Source organism: Budorcas taxicolor, chromosome 14, assembly GCF_023091745.1.
Source record: "Budorcas taxicolor isolate Tak-1 chromosome 14, Takin1.1, whole genome shotgun sequence".
Classification (NCBI taxonomy): domain Eukaryota; kingdom Metazoa; phylum Chordata; class Mammalia; order Artiodactyla; family Bovidae; genus Budorcas; species Budorcas taxicolor.
Window position 1 is genome coordinate 29,673,715 of NC_068923.1, and position 22,907 is coordinate 29,696,621.

At 45.7% G+C, this 22,907-nt stretch overlaps 1 protein-coding gene across 1 annotated transcript; it reads left to right on the plus strand.

Moving 5' to 3' along the window:
- Window positions 1–483: 483 nt before the first annotated feature.
- On the plus strand, window positions 484–18,213 carry KLHL38 (kelch like family member 38). Its single transcript, XM_052651470.1, has 4 exons — window positions 484–673; window positions 1,137–2,724; window positions 15,621–15,726; window positions 16,863–18,213. Exons 2-4 carry the CDS (start codon window positions 1,297–1,299, stop codon window positions 17,150–17,152), a joined length of 1,824 nt encoding a protein of 607 aa, XP_052507430.1. The 5' UTR covers window positions 484–673; window positions 1,137–1,296; the 3' UTR covers window positions 17,153–18,213.
- The last annotated feature ends 4,694 nt before the right edge of the window (window positions 18,214–22,907 follow it).

A 22,907-nucleotide genomic window follows, 5' to 3' on the forward strand; every position in this document is an offset into this window, starting at 1 on the left:
TTTCATCACAGAGACCATCACCTTGGAGCTTGGAGGAGGAACTCACAGCCCTTCTCCAACAATCCTGCCCGCAGACAGTAGGAAATAGAGACCAACTGAGCAATGCCCTTGGGCCCCCATGTTCTGGCTTCCCTGTGACCATCTGCCACCTTAAACTCACCCAGAACTATCTCCAGTGACTTTTCCCAGGTCACAGCAACCTGTTTACAGACATCTAGAATTCCCAGGCACTTTTAGGACAAGGGACTCAGGATGTGTCCAAGTGGGCAGCAAAGTCTTGTCTAAGAGAAGCTGTTCCTCCAAATCTATTTCTGCCCATGTAAACATTTGCCAAGGAAACAAGGCATATGGGCATGCGCTGGCCCCACAGGCCCTCGGGTTGCTGCAAAAGGCAAATGGAAAGTCACATGTCATAACAGTGGAAAGTACATACGCAACTATTCTTAGCCCTGGAATGTATACACGGTCTCTCTGCCCAGCAGTTCTTTCACAAAGCTCTAGAAAACTGTGAAAGCGCCTTCAGCATAAACAAATCCAGAATTCTCCCAGGACAAATTATTTGCCAGCTTAAGGAAAGGCCTGGTTTTATGGTTTCACTTGGAGCCAGAGGTGGAAAGTCTCCGGAGGGACCAGCCGCGGCAGGTATCGATGGTTTTCACTGCAGGAAAATGAGGTAAATAGCTCTAATGTTTAATTCTTCTGCAGGTGAACGGGTGGCCAGATGTCATCCAATAAACCCTGCCCAGGGTACCGTCGGTCTCTGCTTTCTATTTATCTCATTTTAAAAACAAAAGCCACAAGACTCCGTGAGGTCATGTTTAAAAATAAAAACAAAACATTGCAAAGATCCATTTCCATCCCTCATTTCTGTCTCGATACCAGAGGCCACGCCCCCAGCATGACATCCGTGGGGAATGACTAACACCCGGAAAGATGTTTGGATGAGTTTACTAAGTAAGAGATATGCTGAGAATCCGGAGAAAAGTTCACAGACTTACGCTTCAAATGCACAGACTGTCATTTTGCTTCAAGCTAACGTTTTAGCCCCTGTAACCACTTACCACCTTCAACTCTCCCAACTTACCCAACCACCTGCTCTCTCTTTTAAATTTTTTTCTTTTCTTTTCTTTTTTCAGATTGTCTGCAGATGCTATTTCTCTGTTACCTCTGAGAATAATCATAACCAGATAGAGAGATTTTCGCTGAGGCCCGTACATTAGGTGGTCCCATTTTCCAGTCTTCACTAAGGAGTATTCTTGGTGGTACCCACAAAGAACTTAGTGAATGGACAGATAGATGTGCTCTAAGTCTCAGAGCCGCCACAGCTTAACCCTCCAGGACGACCTCCTTCTTGGGACTTCTCCCTGTCTTTACGGGATGGACATGGAGTCATCAGAGGCACTCCTCTTCAAAGACCATGACTTCTCCTCTGACTTGCTGAGGCAGCTCAACGACTTGAGGCAAAATCGGATCCTGACCGACGTGAGCATCTGCGCCGGGGCCCGGGAGGTCCCCTGCCACCGCAACGTGCTGGCCTCCAGCAGTCCCTACTTCAGGGCCATGTTCTGCAGCAACTTCCGGGAGAGCCGAGAGGCCAAGGTCCAGCTAAAAGGCATCGATGCCTCGACTCTGGAGCGAATCGTCCTGTATGTGTACACGGGCGAGGCGCACATCACTGTGGAAAGCGTCCTGCCCCTGATGGAGGCCGCGTCCATGCTGCAGTACCCCAAGCTGCTCGAGGCCTGCTCCTCCTTCCTCCAGAGCCAGTTGAGCCCCAGCAACTGCCTGGGCATGACTAGACTCTCTGAAATCTTCAGCTGTGAGACCCTCCGGAAGAAAGCCAGGGAGGTGGCCCTGACGTATTTCCCAGAGGTGGCCGCGTCGGCTGACCTGAAGGAGCTCTGTGCCTTGGAACTGAGAGACTACCTGGGGGACGATGGGCTGTGTGGGGAGGAGGAGAAGGTGTTCGAGGCCCTCATGGTTTGGATCAAGCATGACCTCCAGACCCGGAAGCGATACGTGCAGGAACTGTTCAAGCAGGTCAGGCTGCAGTACGTCCACCCGGCCTTCTTCCACCACTTCATCGCCAACGACGCCCTCCTCCAGTCCTCGCCCCCCTGCCAGACCATCCTGGAGACCGCCAAGAGGCAGGTGTTTTCTCTGTACAGCACCGCTAGTTCCGTGGGCCTCCAACCTCTGTGGCATGTCCCACCAAGAAACTCTTACCAAGACTTCCTCATCCTCTTGGGTGGAAGGAAGGACAACCAGCAGACCACCAGGGACGTCCTGCTGTACGATGGACAGACTGGCCGGTGGCAGAGCCTTGCCAAACTCCCGGCCCGCCTGTACAAGGCCTCAGCCGTCTCCTTGCACCGCGGCATCTACGTGCTGGGGGGCATGGCTGTGGGGAAGAGTGTGCCCAGTGCCAAGGTCTACGTCTTCTCCCTGAAACTCAATCAGTGGAGGTCAGGGCAGCCCATGCTGGCGGCCCGCTACTCCCACAGAAGCGCTGCCCACAAGAACTTCATCTTCTCCATCGGGGGGATTGGCGAGGGGCACGAGGTCATGGGCTCCATGGAGAGATATGACAGTGTCGGCAACATCTGGGAGAGGATGGCCAGCATGCCAGTGGGGGTCCTCCACCCTGCAGTTGCTGTGAAAGACCAGAGACTCTACCTTTTTGGGGGAGAAGACATCATGCAGAATCCTGTGCGCCTTATCCAGGTAAACAGTACTTCCCACCATACAAGTGCACACACACACACATACGTATGCATACATGTATCCAGGTAAATGGTCCTTCCCACCATGCCTGCACACACCTACACATACACACACACGTATACATGTATGCATGTATGTATCGAGGTAAATGGTCCTTCCTGCCATACCTGCACACACACACACACACACACACACACACACACACACGTATGTATGCATGCATGTATCCAGGTAAATGGTTCTTCCCACTGTGTCTACACACACCTACAAACAAGCACATGCATGCACACACGTATGTACAAATGCATACATGACACATATGATCACATATATGTGTGCACTGCATGCACACACATGTGTACATGTGTGCATGTGCAAACACATGTATACATACACAAATACATGAATACACATATGCACATATATGCGTATTATACATGCTTGTTAGTTGCAAGGGAAGGATAAAGGAGGAAGGGAGGGAGGAAGGAAGTTTAATTTCAGCAAGATCTTATCCATTTATGAATTCTTTTGTGTAAGGTCAATACATACAAAGGTACATCAGATACCTCTAAAGGATCTAGCTGCTACTGCTACTGCTGCTAAGTCACTTCAGTCGTGTCTGACTCTGTGTGACCCCATAGACGGCAGCCCACCAGGCTCTCCCATCCCTGGGATTCTCCAGGCAAGAACATTGGAGTGGGCTGCCATTTCCTTCTCCAATGTATGAAAGTGAAAAGTGAAAGTGAAGTAGCTCAGTCGTGTCCAACTCTTGGCGACCCCATGGACTGCAGCCTACCAGGCTCCTCTGTCCATGGGATTTTCCAGGCAAGAGTACTGGAGTGGGGTGCCATTGCCTTCTCCAAAGGGTCTAGCTAGAATACATCAGATGTCAGATAGTGAAGTTCTACAGGGCTTCCCATGTGGCTTGGTGATAAAGAACCTGCCTGCCAAGAAGGAGACATGAGTTCAATCCCTGGGTCAGAAAGATCCCCTGGAGTAGGAAATGGCAACCCACTCCAGTATTTTTGCCTGGAGAATTCCCTGGACTGAGAAGCTACAGTCCACGGGGTCAAAGAGTTGAACACGACTGAGTAACCAAACAACAACAGAATAGAAATATTGCAGATGCTTCTAACCCAAATCAATAAGGCCTTAAAAGAAGATTCCCAAGCCCTGGTCCATAGTCTATTACCAAAAGACCAGGAGCCAGACCTCAGATCTGCTGAATCAAAATCTGAATCTCCACGTGTGGGATCCTGATATTCACTGTTATTAAAGTTTACAGGAGATTCTAAGGCACAGCCAGGTTGTGGAACCCCTGCCTTAAATGATAGGTAGATGCCAATTTCACTTACAAGTTCCCTGAGAAGTGTGATTAATAAAGATCAAAATGTCAGAATATTGGGTGTTTTCCAACTTTATGCACATTCTAATCTCTGTAGTTCACCTTTAATAAAAAGCCTATCTTTATTTTATTTTTTTACTTTTTGGTCACGCATGTGGCATGTGGGATCTTGGTTCCCCACCTGGGAATCGAACCCAAGCCCCCTGCATTGGAAGCACAGAGTCCCAACCACTGGACCATCAGGGAAGTCCCTCTCCTAAAGATGATCAAGGAGGCCCCTGAGGTCGGCTCTGTTCACTTAGAGGAATTACACTGGGTGCCCTGGGGATACGGACAGGAGCTGTAAATCCCACTTACTCTCCAGGAGCTTAGGAGAGAACTGAGATTCAAATGCTGAATAGAGGGGTGCTCTAAAGGAGAAGGCAATGGCAACCCACTCCAGTACTCTTGCCTGGAAAATCCCATGGACGGAGGAGCCTGGTAGGCTGCAGTCCACAGGGTCACACAGAGTCAGACACAACTGAAGCGACTTAGCAGCAGTAGCAGCAGCAGCTAAGGGGTCCCCTAAACCAGTCTGGAGGGAATCTAGGAGGGTGTGAGGATGCAGAGGCCTTTGGCGAGAACTCTGTGAGGTTGGTTTAAGTGGACTTTAGCAGAGAGGCAAGAGAAGAGAGAAGGAGGTGAGGATGGAGGGTAAAAGAGGAAGAGGACACATGGTGGACACAGGACTCACATGGACTGAGATGGGCATGCAGCTTCTCTGAGCAGATGAGTCTGCCATCAGGAGGAGGAGTCAGACTCTTCTCCTGAGGGAGGGGTGGTGTTCCTGGGTAAGGGGATAGCTGGCAGAAGGCCCTAAAGCAGAAAGGTGTGCAGCACATCCCCTGGAGGAACCAAAAGCTTGACAAGATGGTTGTAACACAGAGGAAGGGGCAGAAAGGCTGTGCACCAAGGCAGAGCTGGGGGTGGTCAGTCCCCCTGTAATCTCCATCAGCCCCCTTCCCAGGTCATACTGAGCAACTCCCTCTACCCAGATTGCTGCCCCTGAGCCCTTCCTACAGAAATTCTAGAACATTCTGGGGGATGAGTGTTTATGTTGATGAGGCTGGTCTGGCTTTCCAGGCCTTGTCAAGGAACTGGGGTTCAATCCTGAGAGTAGCAGGGCAGGTGAAGTAGCTGAATTTGCATTTTTAGAATTTCCTTTGGATGCTTCATGGGTTTCCCTGGTGGCTCAGCTGGTAAAGAATCCGCCTGCAATGTGGGAGATCTGGGTTTGATCCCTGGGTTGGGAAGATCCCCTGGAGAAGGGAAAGGCTACCAACTCCAGTATTCTGGCCTGGAGAGTTCCATGGACTATTTAGTCCATGGGGTTGCAAAGAGTCGGGCACGACTAAGAGACTTTCTCTTCACTTGGATGCTTCATGGAGAAGGAACTGGAGGAGGCCTGAGAAGACAAAGGAAGGAGAACTGGCAGACCTTTCTAGAGGTCCAGGCAAGGTCCAGGATGATGGCAGCTTGGACTAAGTTGGTGCCAGTGACAACACAGAAAAGTGATCATTTCTATTCAATCCTTTCCTTGTTTTTCTCTTCCCATCACTTCTCCAGCCCATATTTCCCACTCCTCCCTGACCATCTAGGCAGACTCTAAGCCTGTTCCAGATTTCACTTGTGTACTTGAGCCTAGAGAGACATGTTCTGTGCCCCCCCAAACTCTGGCCGCACCACTCAGATTTTTTTTTTTATTTTAAAATCTTTAATTCTTACATGTGTTCCCAAACATGAACCCCCCTCCCATCTCCCTCCCCATAACATCTCTGTGGGTCATCCCCATGCACCAGCCCCAAGCATGCTGTATCCTGCGTCAGACATAGACTGGCGATTCAATTCTTACATGATAGTATACATGATAGAATGCCATTCTCCCAAATCATCCCACCCTCTCCCTCTCCCTCTGAGTCCAAAAGTCCGTTATAGACAGCTGTGTCTTTTTTCCTGTCTTGCATACAGGGTCGTCATTGCCATCTTTCTAAATTCCATATATATGTGTTAGTATACTGTATTGGTGTTTTTCTTTCTGGCTTTCTTCACTCTGTATAATCGGCTCCAGTTTCATCCATCTCATCAGAACTGAATCAAATGAATTCTTTTTAATGGCTGAGTAATACTCCATTGTGTATATGTACCACAGCTTTCTTATCCATTCATCTGCTGATGGACATCTAGGTTGTTTCCATGTCCTGGCTATTATAAACAGTGCTGTGATGAACATTGGGGTACATGTGTCTCTTTCAATTCTGGTTTCCTCGGTGTGTATGCCCAGCAGTGGGATTGCTGGGTCATAAGGTAGTTCTATTTGCAATTTTTTAAGGAATCTCCACACTGTTCTCCATAGTGGCTGTACTAGTTTGCATTCCCACCAACAGTGTAGGAGGATTCCCTTTTCTCCACACCCTCTCCAGCATTTATTGCTTGCAGATTTTTGGATCGCAGCCATTCTGACTGGTGTGAAGTGGTACCTCATTGTGGTTTTGATTTGCATTTCTCTAATAATGAGTGATGTTGAGCATCTTTTCATGTGTTTGTTAGCCATCCGTATGTCTTCTTTGGAGAAGTGTCTATTTAGTTCTTTGGCCCATTTTTTGATTGGGTCGTTTATTTTTCTGGAATTGAGCTGCAGGAGTTGCTTGTATATTTTTGAGATTAGTTGTTTGTCAGTTGCTTCATTTGCTATTATTTTCTCCCATTCAGAAGGCTGTCTTTTCACCTTGCTTAGAGTTTCCTTTGTTGTGCAGAAGCTTTTAATTTTAATTAGATCCCATTTGTTTATTTTTGCTTTTATTTCCAGAATTCTGGGAGGTGGATCATAGAGGATCCTGCTGTGATTTATGTCAGAGAGTGTTTTGCCTATGTTCTCCTCTAGGAGTTTTATAGTTTCTGGTCTTACATTTAGATCTTTAATCCATTTTGAGTTTATTTTTGTGTGCGGTGTTAGAAAGTGATCTAGTTTCATTCTTTTACAAGCGGTTGACCAGTTTTCCCAGCACCACTTGTTAAAGAGATTGTCTTTACTCCATTGTATATTCTTGCCTCCTTTGTCAAAGATAAGGTGTCCATAAGTGTGTGGATTTATCTCTGGGCTTTCTATTTTGTTCCATTGATCTATATTTCTGTCTTTGTGCCAGTACCATACTGTTTTGATGACTGTGGCTTTGTAGTAGAGCCTGAAGTCAGGCAAGTTGATTCCTCCAGTTCCATTCTTCTTTCTCAAGATTGCTTTGGCAATTCGAGGTTTTTTGTATTTCCATACAAATCTTGAAATTATTTGTTCTAGTTCTGTGAAAAATATGGCTGGTAGCTTGATAGGGATTGCATTGAATTTGTAAATTGCTTTGGGTAGTATACTCATTTTCACTATATTGATTCTTCCGATCCATGAACATGGTATATTTCTCCATCTATTAGTGTCCTCTTTGATTTCTTTCATCAGTGTTTTATAGTTTTCTATATATAGGTCTTTAGTTTCTTTGGGTAGATATATTCCTAAGTATTTTATTCTTTTCGTTGCAATGGTGAATGGAATTGTTTCCTTAATTTCTTTTTCTACTTTCTCATTATTAGTGTATAGGAATGCAAGGGATTTCTGTGTGTTGATTTTATATCCTGCAACTTTACTATATTCATTGATGAGCTCTAGTAATTTTCTGGTGGAGTCTTTAGGGTTTTCTATGTAGAGGATCATGTCATCTGCAAACAGTGAGAGTTTTACTTCTTCTTTTCCAATTTGGATTCCTTTTATTTCTTTTTCTGCTCTGATTGCTGTGGCCAAAACTTCCAGAACTATGTGAATAGCAGCGGTGAAAGTGGACACCCTTGTCTTGTTCCTGACTTTAGGGGAAATGCTTTCAATTTTTCACCATTGAGGATAATGTTTGCTGTGGGTTTGTCATATATAGCTTTTATTATGTTGAGGTATGTTCCTTCTATTCCTGCTTTCTGGAGAGTTTTTATCATAAATGGATGTTGAATTTTGTCAAAGGCCTTCTCTGCATCTATTGAGATAATCATATGGTTTTTATTTTTCAATTTGTTAATGTGGTGAATTACATTGATTGATTTGCGGATATTGAAGAATCCTTGCATCCCTGGGATAAAGCCCACTTGGTCATGGTGTATGATCTTTTTAATGTGTTGTTGGATTCTGATTGCTAGAATTTTGTTGAGGATTTTTGCATCTATGTTCATCAGTGATATTGGCCTGTAGTTTTCTTTTTTTGTGACATCTTTGTCAGGTTTTGGTATTAGGGTGATAGTGGCCTCATAGAATGAGTTTGGAAGTTTACCTTCCTCTGCAATTTTCTGGAAGAGTTTGAGTAGGATAGGTGTTAGCTCTTCTCGAAATTGTTGGTAGAATTCAGCTGTGAAGCCGTCTGGACCTGGGCTTTTGTTTGCTGGAAGATTTCTGATTACAGTTTCAATTTCCGTGCTTGTGATGGGTCTGTTAAGATTTTCTATTTCTTCCTGGTTCAGTTTTGGAAAGTTGTACTTTTCTAAGAATTTGTCCATTTCTTCCACGTTGTCCATTTTATTGGCATACAACTGCTGATAGTAGTCTCTTATGATCCTTTGTATTTCTGTGTTGTCTGTTGTGATCTCTCCATTTTCATTTCTAATTTTATTGATTTGATTTTTCTCTCTTTGCTTCTTGATGAGTCTGGCTAGTGGTTTGTCAATTTTATTTATCCTTTCAAAGAACCAGCTTTTGGCCTTGTTGATTTTTGCTATGGTCTCTTTTGTTTCTTTAGCATTTATTTCTGCCCTAATTTTTAAGATTTCTTTCCTTCTACTAACTCTGGGGTTCTCCAATTCTTCCTTTTCTAGTTGCTTTAGTTGTAGAGTTAGGTTATTTATTTGACTTTTTTCTTGTTTCTTGAGGTATGCCTGTATTGCTATGAACTTTCCTCTTAGCACTGCTTTTATAGTGTCCCACAGGTTTTGGGTTGTTGTGTTTTCATTTTCATTAGTTTCTATGCATATTTTGATTTCTTTTTTGATTTCTTCTGTGATTTGTTGGTTATTCAGAAGTGTGTTGTTCAACTTCCATATGTTGGAACTTTTAGTAGTTTTTCTCCTGTAATTGAGATCTAATCTTAATGCATTATGATCAGAAAAGATACTTGGAATGATTTCGATTTTTTTGAATTTATCAAGTTTAGATTTATGGCCCAGGATGTGATCTATCCTGGAGAAGGTTCCATGAGCACTTGAAAAAAAGGTGAAATTCATTGTTTTGGGGTGAAATGTCCTATAGATATCAATTAGGTCTAATTGATCTAATGTATCATTTAAAGTTTGCATTTCTTTGTTAATTTTCTGTTTAGTTGATCTGTCCATAGGTGTGAGTGGGGTATTAAAGTCTCCCACTATTATTGTGTTATTGTTGATTTCCCCTTTCATACTTGTTAGCATTTGTCTTATATATTGCGGTGCTCCTATGTTGGGTGCATATATATTTATAATTGTTATATCTTCTTGGATTGATCCTTTGATCATTATGTAGTGGCCTTCTTTGTCTCTTTTCACAGCCTTTGTTTTAAAGTCTATTTTATCAGATATGAGTATTGCCACTCCTGCTTTCTTTTGGTCTCTATTTGCATGGTATATCTTTTTCCAGCCCTTCACTTTCAGTCTGTATGTGTGTCTTGTTTTGAGGTGGGTCTCTTGTAAGCAGCATATAGAGGGGTCTTGTTTTTGTATCCATTCGGCCAGTCTTTGCCTTTTGGTTGGGGCGTTCAACCCATTTACGTTTAAGGTAATTATTGATAAGTATGATCCCGTTACCATTTACTTTATTGTTTTGGGTTCGGGTTTATACACCCTTTTCGTGTTTCCTGTCTAGAGAATATCCTTTAGAATTTGTTGGAGAGCTGGTTTGGTGGTGCTGAATTCTCTCAGCTTTTGCTTGTCTGTAAAGCTTATGATTTCTCCTTCGTATTTGAATGAGATCCTTGCTGGGTACAGTAATCTGGGCTGTAGGTTATTGTCTTTCATCACTTTAAGTATGTCTTGCCATTCCCTCCTGGCCTGAAGAGTTTCTATTGAAAGATCAGCTGTTATCCTTATGGGAATCCCCTTGTGTGTTGTTTGTTGTTTTTCCCTTGCTGCTTTTAATATTTGTTCTTTGTGTTTGATCTTTGTTAATTTAATTAATATGTGTCTTGGGGTGTTTCTCCTTGGGTTTATCCTATTAGGAACTCTCTGTGTTTCTTGGACTTGGGTGATTATTTCCTTCCCCATTTTAGGGAAGTTTTCAACTATTATCTCCTCAAGGATTTTCTCATGATCTTTCTTTCTGTCTTCTTCTTCTGGGACTCCTATAATTCGAATGTTGGAGTGTTTCATATTGTCCTGGAGGTCTCTGAGATTGTCCTCATTTCTTTTAATTCGTTTTTCTTGTTTCCTCTCTGATTCATTTATTTCTACCATTCTATCTTCTATTTCACTAATTCTATCTTCTGCCTCCGTTATTCTACTATTTGTTGCCTCCAGAGTGTTTCTGATCTCATTTATTGCGTTATTCATTATATTTTGACTCTTTTTTATTTCTTCTAGGTCCTTGTTAAACCTTTCTTGCATCTTCTCAATCCTTGTCTCTAGGCTATTTATCTGTGATTCTATTTTGATTTCAAGATTTTGGATCATTTTCACTATCAATATTCGGAATTCCTTCTCAGGTAGATTCCCTACTTCTTCCTCTTTTGTTTGGTTTGGTGGGCAACTCTCCTGTTCCTTTACCTGCTGAGTATTCCTCTGTCTCTTCATCTTGGTTATATTGCTGCGTTTGGGGTGGTCTTTTTATATTCTGGTAATTTGTGGAGTTCTCTTTATTATGGAGCTTCCTCACTGTGGGTGGGGTTCTATTCAGTGGCTTGTCAAGGTTTCCTGGTTAGGGAGGCTTGTGTTGGAGTTCTGGTGGGTGGAGCTGGGTTTCTTCTCTCTGGAGTGCAGTGGAGTGACCAGTAATGGGTTATGAGACATCAAAAGTTTTGGAATAATTTTGAGCTGCCTGTATATTGAAGCTCAGGGGAGTGTTCCTGTGTTGCTGGAGAATTTGAGTGGTATGTCTTGTTTTGGAACTTGTTGGCCCTTGGGTGGAGCTTGGTTTCAGTGTAGGTATGAAGGCATTTAATGAGCTCCTATTGCTTAATGTTCCCTGAATTCAAGAGTTCTCTAATGTTTTCAGGCTTTGGATTTAAGCCTCCTGCTTCTGGTCTTCAGTTTTATTTTTACAGTAGCCTCTAGACTTCTCCATCTATACAGCACCGATGATAAAACATCTGGGTGACTCTGGCTCAGGGTCTCTCATGAGACTGCTGTGAAACCATTGACTGGAGCTGCAGTCATCTGAAGGCTTGACTGGGGCAAAGATATGGGTCCAGGTGACCGAAAGTGTTAGAATCCCTCTGGAACAGTCACTGGGTCGCAGGGAGCCTCAGATTTATAATAAAGTGCTTCTGTGAACAGCTAGAGCCCCTCCTATTTAAAAAAAAACAAAACTATTTTTCAAAATTAAGTCAACAAATATGTTGATGATGTTCACATTACAAAATTGTTATCAATTATTAAGAATAAATGCAAAGCTCAAAAGACTTTATAAGCTACTTCATCCAGAAATGCACAAGACAATCAAACAAGAATCTTAAAAAGCTGAAAACCAAAACCCAAAACGCTAACGTGAGTGATCCTTTCACCCTGCAGTCCAGAGAAGGGGAAAATGGGAAAAGTATCAGTTTGGAAGCTCTTCTTATTTACTTAGCAATTAGCTTTGTCATGGAAATTGTACTCATTCAGATATATAGTTCAGGATGAATGCTTGGGTTACTTGAAGGGGAAGGTTGGGTTTTCAGATACAGGGACAAAGACTTCTTCATCAGATGGTTTACCTGCATGCAAGCATTCTTTTAAAGGACTAAACTGCCGTGGCGGGGCCGGGACGGGGAGCGGGGGGGCGGGGCCGGGGCGGGGAGTGGGGGGCGGGGCCGGGGCCGGGGCGGGGAGTGGGGGCGGGGCCAGGGGCGGGGAGTGGGGGCGTTACTGTGCAAATTGTGTATGTAGATAAACCTTTCTACCTGGCCTTTCCGCTTCTACTGCTGGAGGGCATTAGGCAAACCCTCTACCGGAACAAAGTATCACTTCCTCCAGGGTCACAAACCATCCTCTGTTGTCCTTGCCTCAGCCTCTCTGAGGGTATCATGAGAATTGTGAGCAAATGTTTAATCTATTTTTGAAACCATCCTCAAAACTGATAAAAAAAAAAAGGAGCAAGCCAGGAGGCAGTTACTCAAGTAAGCTGCAATCAGTGTTTGCTTTCCTCCAAGGATCTCATTTTTCAGAGTGTCACCTGCATATTTGCAGATGGTTTAAAACACAAGGCTTGCCAGCCATTGTGGTTGAACCTGTCTCTAGCTGTGACCTCTTCTTTGCTTCACCAACTTTGAGAACTGACAGAGACTTCAAGAGAGCTTCAGTCTTGAAAGCCTCCATCAAGAAGAGCCACACAGGAGAAAAGGAAACCCTCCTGCACTGTTGGGGCAGCCACTACGGAGAACAGTATGGCGGTGGCAGCGGCGGCGGTAGTTTCGTTGCCAAGTCAAGTCCAAGTCTTGCGACCCCGTGGGTTGCCATTTGCTTCTCCATGGGATCTTTCTGACCCAGAGATCAAACGCATATCTCCTGCACTGCTGGCAGATTCTTTACTGATGTGCCACCAAGGATTCCCATGGAGAACAGTATGGAAGTTCCCTAAAAAATGGAAATAGTGTCATCATACAATCCTGCAATCCCACTTGTGGATATATATCTGGAGAAAATCATAATTCAGAAAGATACATGACTCCAATACTCATTGCAGCACTATTTGCAATAGTCAAGACATGGAAGCAACCCAAATGTTCATCAACAAATGAATAAACATGTGGTACATATATACAATGGAATATTACTCAGCCATAAAAAAGAATGGAATAATGCCATTTGTGTAGCATGGATGGACCTAGAGGTTATCATACTAAGTGAAGTAAGTCAGACAGAGAAAGACAATCATATAATATCATTTATATGGGGAATCTTTTAAAAAAGAGAGAGATACAAATGAACATATTTACAACACAGAAACATAGAAAACAAACTTACGGTTACCAAAGGAGAAAGCTGGGGTGGCAGGCAAATAAATTAGGAGATTGGGATTAACATATATATACTGCTGCTGCTAAGTCACTTCAGTCGTGTCCGACTCTGTGTGACCCCATAGATGGCAGCCCACCAGGCTCCCCCATCCCTGGGATTCTCCAGGCAAGAACACTGGAGTGGGTTGCCATTTCCTTCTCCAATGCATGAGAGTGAAAAGTAGAGTGAAGTTGTTCAGTCGTGTCCGATTCTTAGCGACCCCATGGACTGTAGCCCACCAGGCTCCTCCATCCATGGGATTTTCCAGGCAAGAGTACCAACAATACCTGAAACTAACACAATATTGTAAATCAGCTGTACTTCGATTTTTAAAAACCTACAAAAAGGACTTCTCTGGTGGTCCAGTGACTCTGAGCTTCCACTGCAGGGGGCATGTGTTCAAGCCATGGTTGAGGAACTAAGATCCAGTATGCTTTGCATGGTGTGGCCAAAAATAAAAACAGTTACCAAATATCTTTAAACACTAAGGATTCTTTACCAGCTGAGCTACTAGGGAAGCTCCACTAAGCACCAGATATCTTTAAACACTAGTAATACTGTAATAAATGCAAATTAGAGTAGTACACGATTTTTAAAAATATTTTAAAAAGAAAAGAAAAGCCATACCTCCATGACCCCAAGCAGAGCCATGAGTGTGGTGAATAAAAGCATGGACTCTGGGCTGTTCCACTCAGTCCAGCTGTGTGACCTTGGGCATGTTACTTAACCTCTCTCAGCCTCAATGGTCTAATCTAAAAAATGGAGGGAAGTAGTGGTATCCACATCATAGGATGATTGTGAAGATCAATTTGCTAAAATGATAAAATATAAGGCCTTTAATATTAAAAAAAAAAAACAGAGACATTACTTTGCCAACAAAGGTCCATCTACTCAAGGCTATGGTTTTTCCAGTAGTCATCTATGGATGTAAGAATTAGACCATAAAGAAAGCTGAGCACCGAAGAATTGATGTTTTGAACTGTGGTGTTGGAGAAGACTCTGGAGAGTCCCTTGGACTGCAAGGAGATTAAACCAGTCCATCCTAAAGGAAATCAGTCATGAATATTCATTGGAAGGGCTGATGTTGAAGCTGAAACTCCAATACTTTGGCCACCTGATGCAAAGAACAGACTCATTTGAAAAGACCCTGATGCTGGAAAAGATTGAGGGTAGGAGGAGAAGGAGAAGGAGATGGTTGGATGGCATCACTGACTCGATGGATATGAGTTTGGGTAAAATCCAGCAGTAGGTGATAGACAGGGAGGCCTGGCATGCTGCAGCCCAGGGGACTGGAAAGAGTCAGACAAGACTGAGCAACTGAACTGAATCAAATATGGCGGCAATTATAATTTACACAGAAAGAATTTTCCGTGAAGAATATTGGAAAGTTTTTGTTCCTGCTTTTCTTACATGAAGTCCATCCCGTATCTCTCATGAACTAACTTACATTTGATATTTAAACTTTAAACTGAGGGATTTAATAGGAGCACATGTCTGGGAAGGCTTCCCCAGTGGCTCAGCAGTAAAGAGTCCACCTGTGATAAAGAAGACTGAGGAGATGTGGGCTTGATCCCTGGGTCGGGAAGACCCCCTGGAGGAGGAAGTGGCAACCCATTCCAGTATTCTTGCCTGGAGAATCCCATGGACAGAGGAGCCTGGCGGGCTACAGACCACAGAGTCGCAAAGAGTCAGACACGACTGAAGCGACCAAGCACGCACACACACGTCTGAGAATCGTGATTTGCTGCTCTATTTCAGACCAAGGCCAAGAAATCCTGCCCCCATCTCTTTCCTCTTTCTTCCTTTTCTCATGCTTCCTTTTTTTTTTTCTCTATAATTCTAATGACTTTCAGGCATGACCTGTTCAAAAGCCTTCCCCGTTCAGACCCAAATTTATTATTGGCCCTAAGACCCTCTCAGATAGACTGGAACATGTTGAAATCTAAACATGAGCCAGAAATAAAAATGATTCAAAGATCATTGGTTTTATGCAAGTCCAAGTTGCTCCATTTCTCATTGAAAAGAAAGAAATGTTCCAAGCAAGGTAAGCAAACACATACTATCAACTCAAATGCATAACTCTCAGTCCATTCCACAGAAGCACAGCCACTGATCTCATGGACCACATAAAGACCAATTTCTGATAACAGTTTCTTCATTCTGTTATATATTTTGTTTATTGATGGTAAGATACCTATATTTTCAGAACCGGAGAAAAAATGCAAAGAAAGAGAAATCACCGCTCTTCTACCCTCTTAACTACTACTTCTACTTCTTAAAAAAATATATCACTGTAAAATGCAGTGCCGTGATTTTATTTCTCCCTCAGGTTTATCACATTTCCAGAAACACATGGTTCAAAATGGAGACGAGAATGATCAAGAATGTGTGCGCCCCTGCTGTGGTGCTTGGGGAGAGGATTGTCATCGTGGGAGGTAAGTTTGAATGGAGGATCATGAGACCAGACTTGAAAACCTGGCATCTTTCCTGGGTAAAAGGGTCGCTGATAGACAGGTGTTGTCCTATAAGACAGCCTTTTTAAAAGCACATAACTGAACCACTTTGCTGTATACCTGGAAGTAACACAACATTGTAAGTCAACTATACCCCCGAATATAAAATAAAAATTAGATTAAAAAATAAGGAAATAAAGTAAAAGCACCCATCCAGCTAAGGGAGTGTGGACGACTTGACAAAGCTATTTTCTCATCCAGAAGTCTCTCCCTGTATTTATCTGTAAAAAAGGAATGAAATAATGTAATACCTATTTCACAAAGTTGTGATCATAAAATGTGCTCACCTGTCTAAACCATTTAGCACTATCCCAGATCCAGGGAAAATACTGAAAAAAAAAATGCTATTGTAAATAGGACTAGCTGCTAAGGGATAATTTCTCTGCAATTGCAGGATGTTACAGTTAAGAGGGCTGGTTGGGGTTGGGGGGACAGATAGACCTGGGTTCAAACCCTGACTCTACCACTAATTGTCTGTATGCTCTTAGACATGTTTTTAATATCTTTGTGCTTATGTTTGCTGATCTGTAAAATGGAGGTCCTAAAAGTACCCACTAGATAAGCCTGTTGTGGGGACCCATTTTATGAGTTCCCAAAGCTCCTTCTTAGAATTGTTAAGGCTCTGGAATGAGCATATGTGAAAGATGAAAAAGCTAATGAAGCTGAGAGGCCCCTGGAATCTCTGTTCTCAATTTAAGAATGACATGTGTGCTGCCTTCACTCTGAGTTAAGATGCAGAGACTTGGGACTTTCCTGGCATCCAGTGGTTAAGACCCCACACTTTCACTGCAGAGGGCACAAGCTCAATCCCTGGTTGGGGAACTAAAATCTCACATACCACGCAGCATGACTAAAAATAAAATTAAAAAAAAAAGATGCAGAGACTCAAGTCAGATAGATCCAGGTCCAGACCCCAGCTTAATGAAATATTCCACGCTTTAGTTCAAAGTACAGGCTCAGTGTTAGGTGATGGCAGAGATCAGACAGATCCCTGGACCACCCACCTCCAGTCCCAACTAACCATCGCTGACCTTCTCGATATGCCATTTGGTTTTCAGGTTACACGAGGAGGATCCTTGCTTATGACCCTCAGTCCAACAAATTTGTCAAATGCGCGGACATGAAAGACCGGAGGATGCACCATGGGGCCACGGTGATGGGAAACAAGCTCTACGTGACCGGCGGGCGGCGGCTGACTACGGACTGTAGCATCGAGGACTCGGCCTCCTTCGACTGCTACGACCCCGAGACAGACACCTGGACGTCCCAGGGCCAGCTGCCTCACAAGCTCTTTGACCACGCCTGCCTCACCCTCCAGTGCATCCCCCACCACTCCACCGTCCCCTGAGTTCCGTGAGAAACTGAGAAGTCATCTGTCCTAGTCAAGATGCTCTGGTTACAAGAGCCAGAGCCCAGCTCCAGAAAGCTTAACCCTAGAAGGGTGCGGGGGGAGCTGACAGGAGGGAAAGTTCCAGAGCCTGGAGGCCTGGGACCAAGCACCCTGCTGGCAGAACTCTGTCTTTCGCTCTATTTCTGTCTCTCTGTGTCTATTCTCGCGCTCTCTCTCTCTCTCTCTCTGTCTCTCTCTGCCTCCCTCCTTCTCTACCTCATCTGTAGGCTTCTTTATACACACAGTGTGGGAACAATAGCAATTGATAAATCCAGACCCACACTCTCTAGCTTCAGAAAAGAATTTTACCATTATCCATATAATAACTGCTCCCCCAGAACGATGATGATTAGCCCTTTTGGAATTCCAAGCCTCCCTCTTGAGCCAGTCGCCATTTCCAGTGACTGTGTTACTATAGTTGGCTTGTCCTGGATTGTGTCTCTACAGGCCAAGGTGGGCTTAACAGTTGCTGCTGACAACCTATCTAAACTGCACATAATGGATAGAAGTAGTTTCCCAGTGCAAGAAATAAACGCTGAGCTCACAAGACCACATCTTTCCACAACATCCTGGAAATTCAGAATGAGAGGGCAAAGACACCCAGCAGGGTCCCTGGAAGTTCTTCTTCCAGGGGGCCTCAGGAACAACAGGCCTTGACTGGGTTTCTCTGTGGGCTTCCCAGGTGGTTCAGAGGTAAAGCATCCACCTGCCAATGCAGGAGACCTGGGTTCGATCCCTGGGTCGGGAAGATCCCCTGGAGGAGAAAATGGCAACCCGCTCTAGTATTCTTGCCTGGAGAATCCCATGGACAGAGGAGCCTGGCGTGCTATAGTCCATGGGGTCACAAAGAGTCAGACACAACTGAAGTGACTAAGCATATCCACACACTATTTCTCTGCATTCTAGGATGTAGTGCATCGGAATGCCAGAAGAGTATATGAAACTTGGTATCTAGTATTTGCTGAACTATCTGCACCACCACACACACACAAATAAATAAAGTGTGTTTCTACTGCCAAGTGATGTTTTTCTCTGGCCTCTGGGGAGCTATAAACCTGCAGAATTTATCAAAATTTTCATTTTGATAAATGTTATAAGAATTGCTGTCCTAAGGAAAGCCAACAAATTCCTTCAGAGTTTACCGCAATCGTGGCCCTTCCAATGCCAGGGCTGGCCATTTCTCTATGGCCCTCTTTATCTCAAAGTGTCTCCACGCTGGCTCAGTACCACATGTGGGAATTAGCTGAAGCTGCTGGCACATTACAATCACCTGGGAAGAAGTCTGAAAATGGGGCCGAGCCTCACTGAGGATGCACAAATGGGGATTCTCAGAGGCAGGGTCAGAGCTCTGGGTTATTTTGTTTTTGGTTGTTGTTTTCTTCGGCCTCACTACGTGGCTTGCAGGATCTTAGTTCCCCAACCAGAGACTGAACCCTTGCCCACCTCGGCAGTGAAAGTGTGGAGTCCTAACCACTAGACCACCAGGGAAGTCCCCAGAGCACTGTACTTTTGAAAAGCGTCCCGGATGACTGTAACGTACGTGCACTGAGGTCCAGAAGCACCACCCTGCTTAGTCACGGGCACTGAAGACCTTCGCGTGCTGGTCCCAGTCCCATCCTGTCCTGCCAGCCCTGCCCCAGCCCAGTGGCGGAGGCCAAGTCCTGTCACCGCCAAGGGAAGTGTCCAGAATGGGTCTTGCTGCCCTGAGCCGGCATGCCGGTGCCCCCCAGCTGAAGCCTTTCTCCCCACCCGGCTCTCCGGGTCCATGGTCCGGACTTTTCATTTCCTCCCGGTTTGTAGTTTTTGCACTCCTTCTCCTGCTCTGCCCTGCTCCCCAGATCACTTTGCTGTTGTCCAGCACCCTCCCCAGACGGTCAGCACCTGAGCTCTTGGCTGGCCTTACTCCAGCTTTTTCTCTTTGAACCTCTCTGAGTAGGCTCTGTCTCACCTCTCCCCTGACCCTGTACCCATGAAGGCGACCAATGGCTCCATAAGCCCACACAGGCAGCCCACTTTCCCTTCACGTCTGACTTGACTGGTCAGCAGCATATGACACAGCAGACCCTCCCTCCATCTTGAAATACCTCCCTCTCTCGGCCTCTGGAACAACCATTCTCTTCCTTCTCTTCCTTCTCCCTGCAGTCCGCTCTTGTCTCCTTGTTTTCCTGGAGACTACGCGGTGCTTTGCTAACCTCAGTGCTTAGCCCTGAGAACTTTTCTGGATCTACTCTCACTCCCTGGATAAAGAGCCTGCCTGCCAATGCAGGAGACATAAGAGATGTGGGCTTGATTCCTGGGTCAGGAAGATCCCCTGGAGGAGGAAATGGCAACTCAGTCCAGTATTCTTGCCTGGAGAATCCCATGGACAGAGGAGCTTGGCGGGCTACAGTCCATGGGCTCACAAAGAGTCAGACACGACTGAAGCAACTTAGCACATCACTCCCTTGGTGCACCAGCTCACCCAGGGCCTGGCCGTCCACACTGCCCCACTACTGCTGACTGGCAGCTTTCTCTGTCTCTAGACCCCATTGCCTGCCCTGCATCTCCATGTCGATATTAAGGACACACTTAAACTAAACATGTTCAAGATCACCCTTTTCTCTCCAAGACGACCCCTCCATGGACTTCTCCATCCTTGGAGAGAACAATACCCTCTCCCAGTTTGTCGGACCCAAAGCCTCAGACACTCCTCTTGGCTCTTTCTCTCACACCTCCTTCTGTTTGTTCCAAGACTATCCAGAGACCGACGGCGCCTCACCACCCACAGCTCTGCCTCTGGTCCTGGCCGTCACCTTGATTCCAGCTAAACCATCACCATTGTTTCCTCACTGGCCTCTCTGCTTCCACTTTGCCCCTGAACCTCTTCTCAACACAGCAGCCTGAGTGCCCTTCAGTTCAGTTCAGTTCAGTTCAGTCGCTCAGTCGTGTCCGACTCTTTGCGACCTCATGGACTGCAGCACACCAGGCTTCCCTATCCGTCGCCAACTCCCAGAGTTTACTCACTCATATCCATTGAGTCGGTGATGCCATCCACCCATCTCATCCTCCGTCGTTCCCTTCTCCTGCCTACCATGTACCTGGAGTGACCTTTAGTATACACAAAAGTGAGACAGAATCGATCATTCCACTGTTCCCTCCAGAGCCTTCCCAGCTGTCTCAGGCCACCTGCAGGGACCTGCAATCTCACTCCCCCACCAGCCCTGGATACCTCTCTACTCTCGTCTCCTGATCTCACCTCCCAATACGTCCCCCATTTCTTGTTCAGCCTCAGCCTCCAGCTCATACATTTCCAGCAATTCTCTACTTTCTGTTTCCAAGCTTGCTGTGCCCTCCACCAGAAAATGCTTGCCCAGTTCATAACCATGTGCTTTGCACCCTGGAGTCTCTGCTGATGCCTCCATCTGATCCATCCTCATCTGGTCCTGTCGCCAGATGACAAACCTGAAATAGACCTCCAATACCTCCAGCCCCTCTGTCTCCATCACTGCTTCTCTGAGTGTAGCCATCCCCCACCTCCTACCAGTCTCCTAATTGACTCACTGCTTCCATTCCTGTCCCTCTGATCATTCCTCAAATAACAGGCAGAGTATTCTTTTAAAAATTCAGTTCTGATCATGTTACCTTCCTGTTCAAAATGATGTTAAGTCTTCCAGAGACCTTTGCAAGAATCTAGCCTTTATCTGGCTTCCAGGGCTTCTCTGACCCAGCCCCTGCCTTTCTCTCTGACTTCTTTTGCTTCCCCTGCTCCCTACAGTCATCTCTGCTTCAGTCATCCTTTCTTAGTCCCCCTCCTCTCTCTTGCCACAGGGCCTTTACACTTGTTCTTGCCCCTGCTTAATACACACCACCTCCCTCACCTCTTCACCTAATGTAATTTCAATTTATACTTGACACTCCAGGTTTAAAAGTCATTGTATTGAGGAAGACTTCCATGCCCCCCACCACCCCGGCCTAGGTCAACTCTCCTATTAAATGACCCCCTTGTCTCTGATATGACCCCTCTGAAGCCCTCACCCTATCTGTGATAATTCGATCATCATCTTCCCCTCTATAGTCTTACATTTGTTCCATTTTCCTCCGCATTCCCAGAGCCAGGGCTGGCTGGGCTCAGCGTCAGCCACAAGGATTGCAGATCCTTGATAAACATGATGAGTGGATGAAAGAATTAGTAAGTGGACCCAGAGGCTGAATCAACATCATCTCTGGGATTTCCATCTCAAACTCAGAGCTAAGTATGCATAGGCACTACTCTAAGCTCCCCCAGGCCCTCTGCTAAGAGAACACTCTGTCCTTCCCGCTTTCCTTCTCCTTTCCCCTCCTAAATCAAGTTTGGTGACTCTGGGTGGCACAGCATACCTCAGTCAAGCCTGCAGGCTTTGTCCAGAGGGCCCTATTGGCCTGGAATTAGAAGGAGGCGTCTTGCCATCTATAAACTCCTTCTGGCCTCCAACAATCCTTCCGTCAGAGACTTGCTAATGCTTTGACTTTCTTTTCCCTTTGTCTCTATCCAATATTTAATAAGGTGCCAGAGTCTGTGGCTACTCAGAGCTGTCTAAGTCTCCCTGGGGCACAAAACTATGTAAATTGCCTGCTGGGATTTATAAAGAAAGATGTCCCAGAGCCAAACCCATTAGGACACACATCGCAGGCCAGCTCCGTGCGTCAGATCAGATGCCTCTGTGACAGGTGCATGCCACACACCTGGGCCTCCCGAGGTCAATCCCCACATCTGAACTGGGCTGCAAAATGACCCTCAGCACCCGAGGAATCCTTTCCAATCTGCTGACGATAAACTCAGACCAACACGAAAGAGAGAGAAGGTTTTGGCACAAAGTGTCCTCAGTCTTGCTGGTTGAGGAGAGAGTCACGGTCCAGAGCTGAGGTCAAAATATATTTAGCCAGGAGCAGTGAAACATTTTAAGCGGAAAAATGTCAACTAGGCTGACTAATCGTCTCAACAGGCAACAAGGAGAGAGGGGGAAATGAAGCAGAGTGAGGAGTAAGCAAGAAAACATCAACAAAAACATCAAACACCCTGTCCCCGCACACCAGGGAGCCGGAGGGGGACTAGCAGAGAAAACAGCACCGGAGGAAAGAAACTGCAGCGGGGGAGCAGTAAGTGGGGCACAGGAGGGGCTGCCAGCTTCTGCACTGAGACACGCCCCCTCCTCCCCCCGCCGCAGCCCTGACTCCCAGCAAGCATCTTGTTAAGAAGGCCTGCTGTGCTGAGACCACCATCAGGCCCCACGCTGACCAGGAAATGACCAGCAGACACTACAAGAGCAGTCCCCTGGCAGAGCTACATGGCCCCAGTGAGAGACGGTTGCTGGCATCCTGGCCCCACCCCATGCAGACCTTTTCTGACTCTCGTCCCCATGAGCAGTGGTGACTCAGAAGGTGAACCCCACCCTGGAGGGTCCAGTCTCCCCTCCAGATGGTCTCCCCCTTATAATCCTGCTTCATCCTCTTTTATATCCTGTCTGATGAGGGTTTCCCAGATGGCTCAGTAATAAAGAATCTGCTTGCCTGTGCAGGAGATGCAAGAGACGTGGGTTCGATCCCAGGGTGAGAGGGATCCTTGGAGGAGGAAATGGCAACCCACCCCAGTATTCCTGTCTGGAAAATTCCATGGACAGAGGAGCCTGGTGGGCTACAGTGCATGGGGTCACACAGAGTCTGACATGACAGTGTGACTGAGCGTGAGCACAGGCTC

Excerpts from the sequence above, each read along its gene's own strand:
- KLHL38 (XM_052651470.1), top strand. The coding sequence starts at position 1,297 with ATGTGCTCTAAGTCTCAGAGCCGCCACAGCTTAACCCTCCAGGACGAC. Across the intron at positions 2,725-15,620 it reads ATCCTGTGCGCCTTATCCAG|GTTTATCACATTTCCAGAAA; the intron begins GTAAACAGTACT and ends TTTCTCCCTCAG. Across the intron at positions 15,727-16,862 it reads GAGGATTGTCATCGTGGGAG|GTTACACGAGGAGGATCCTT; the intron begins GTAAGTTTGAAT and ends TTTGGTTTTCAG.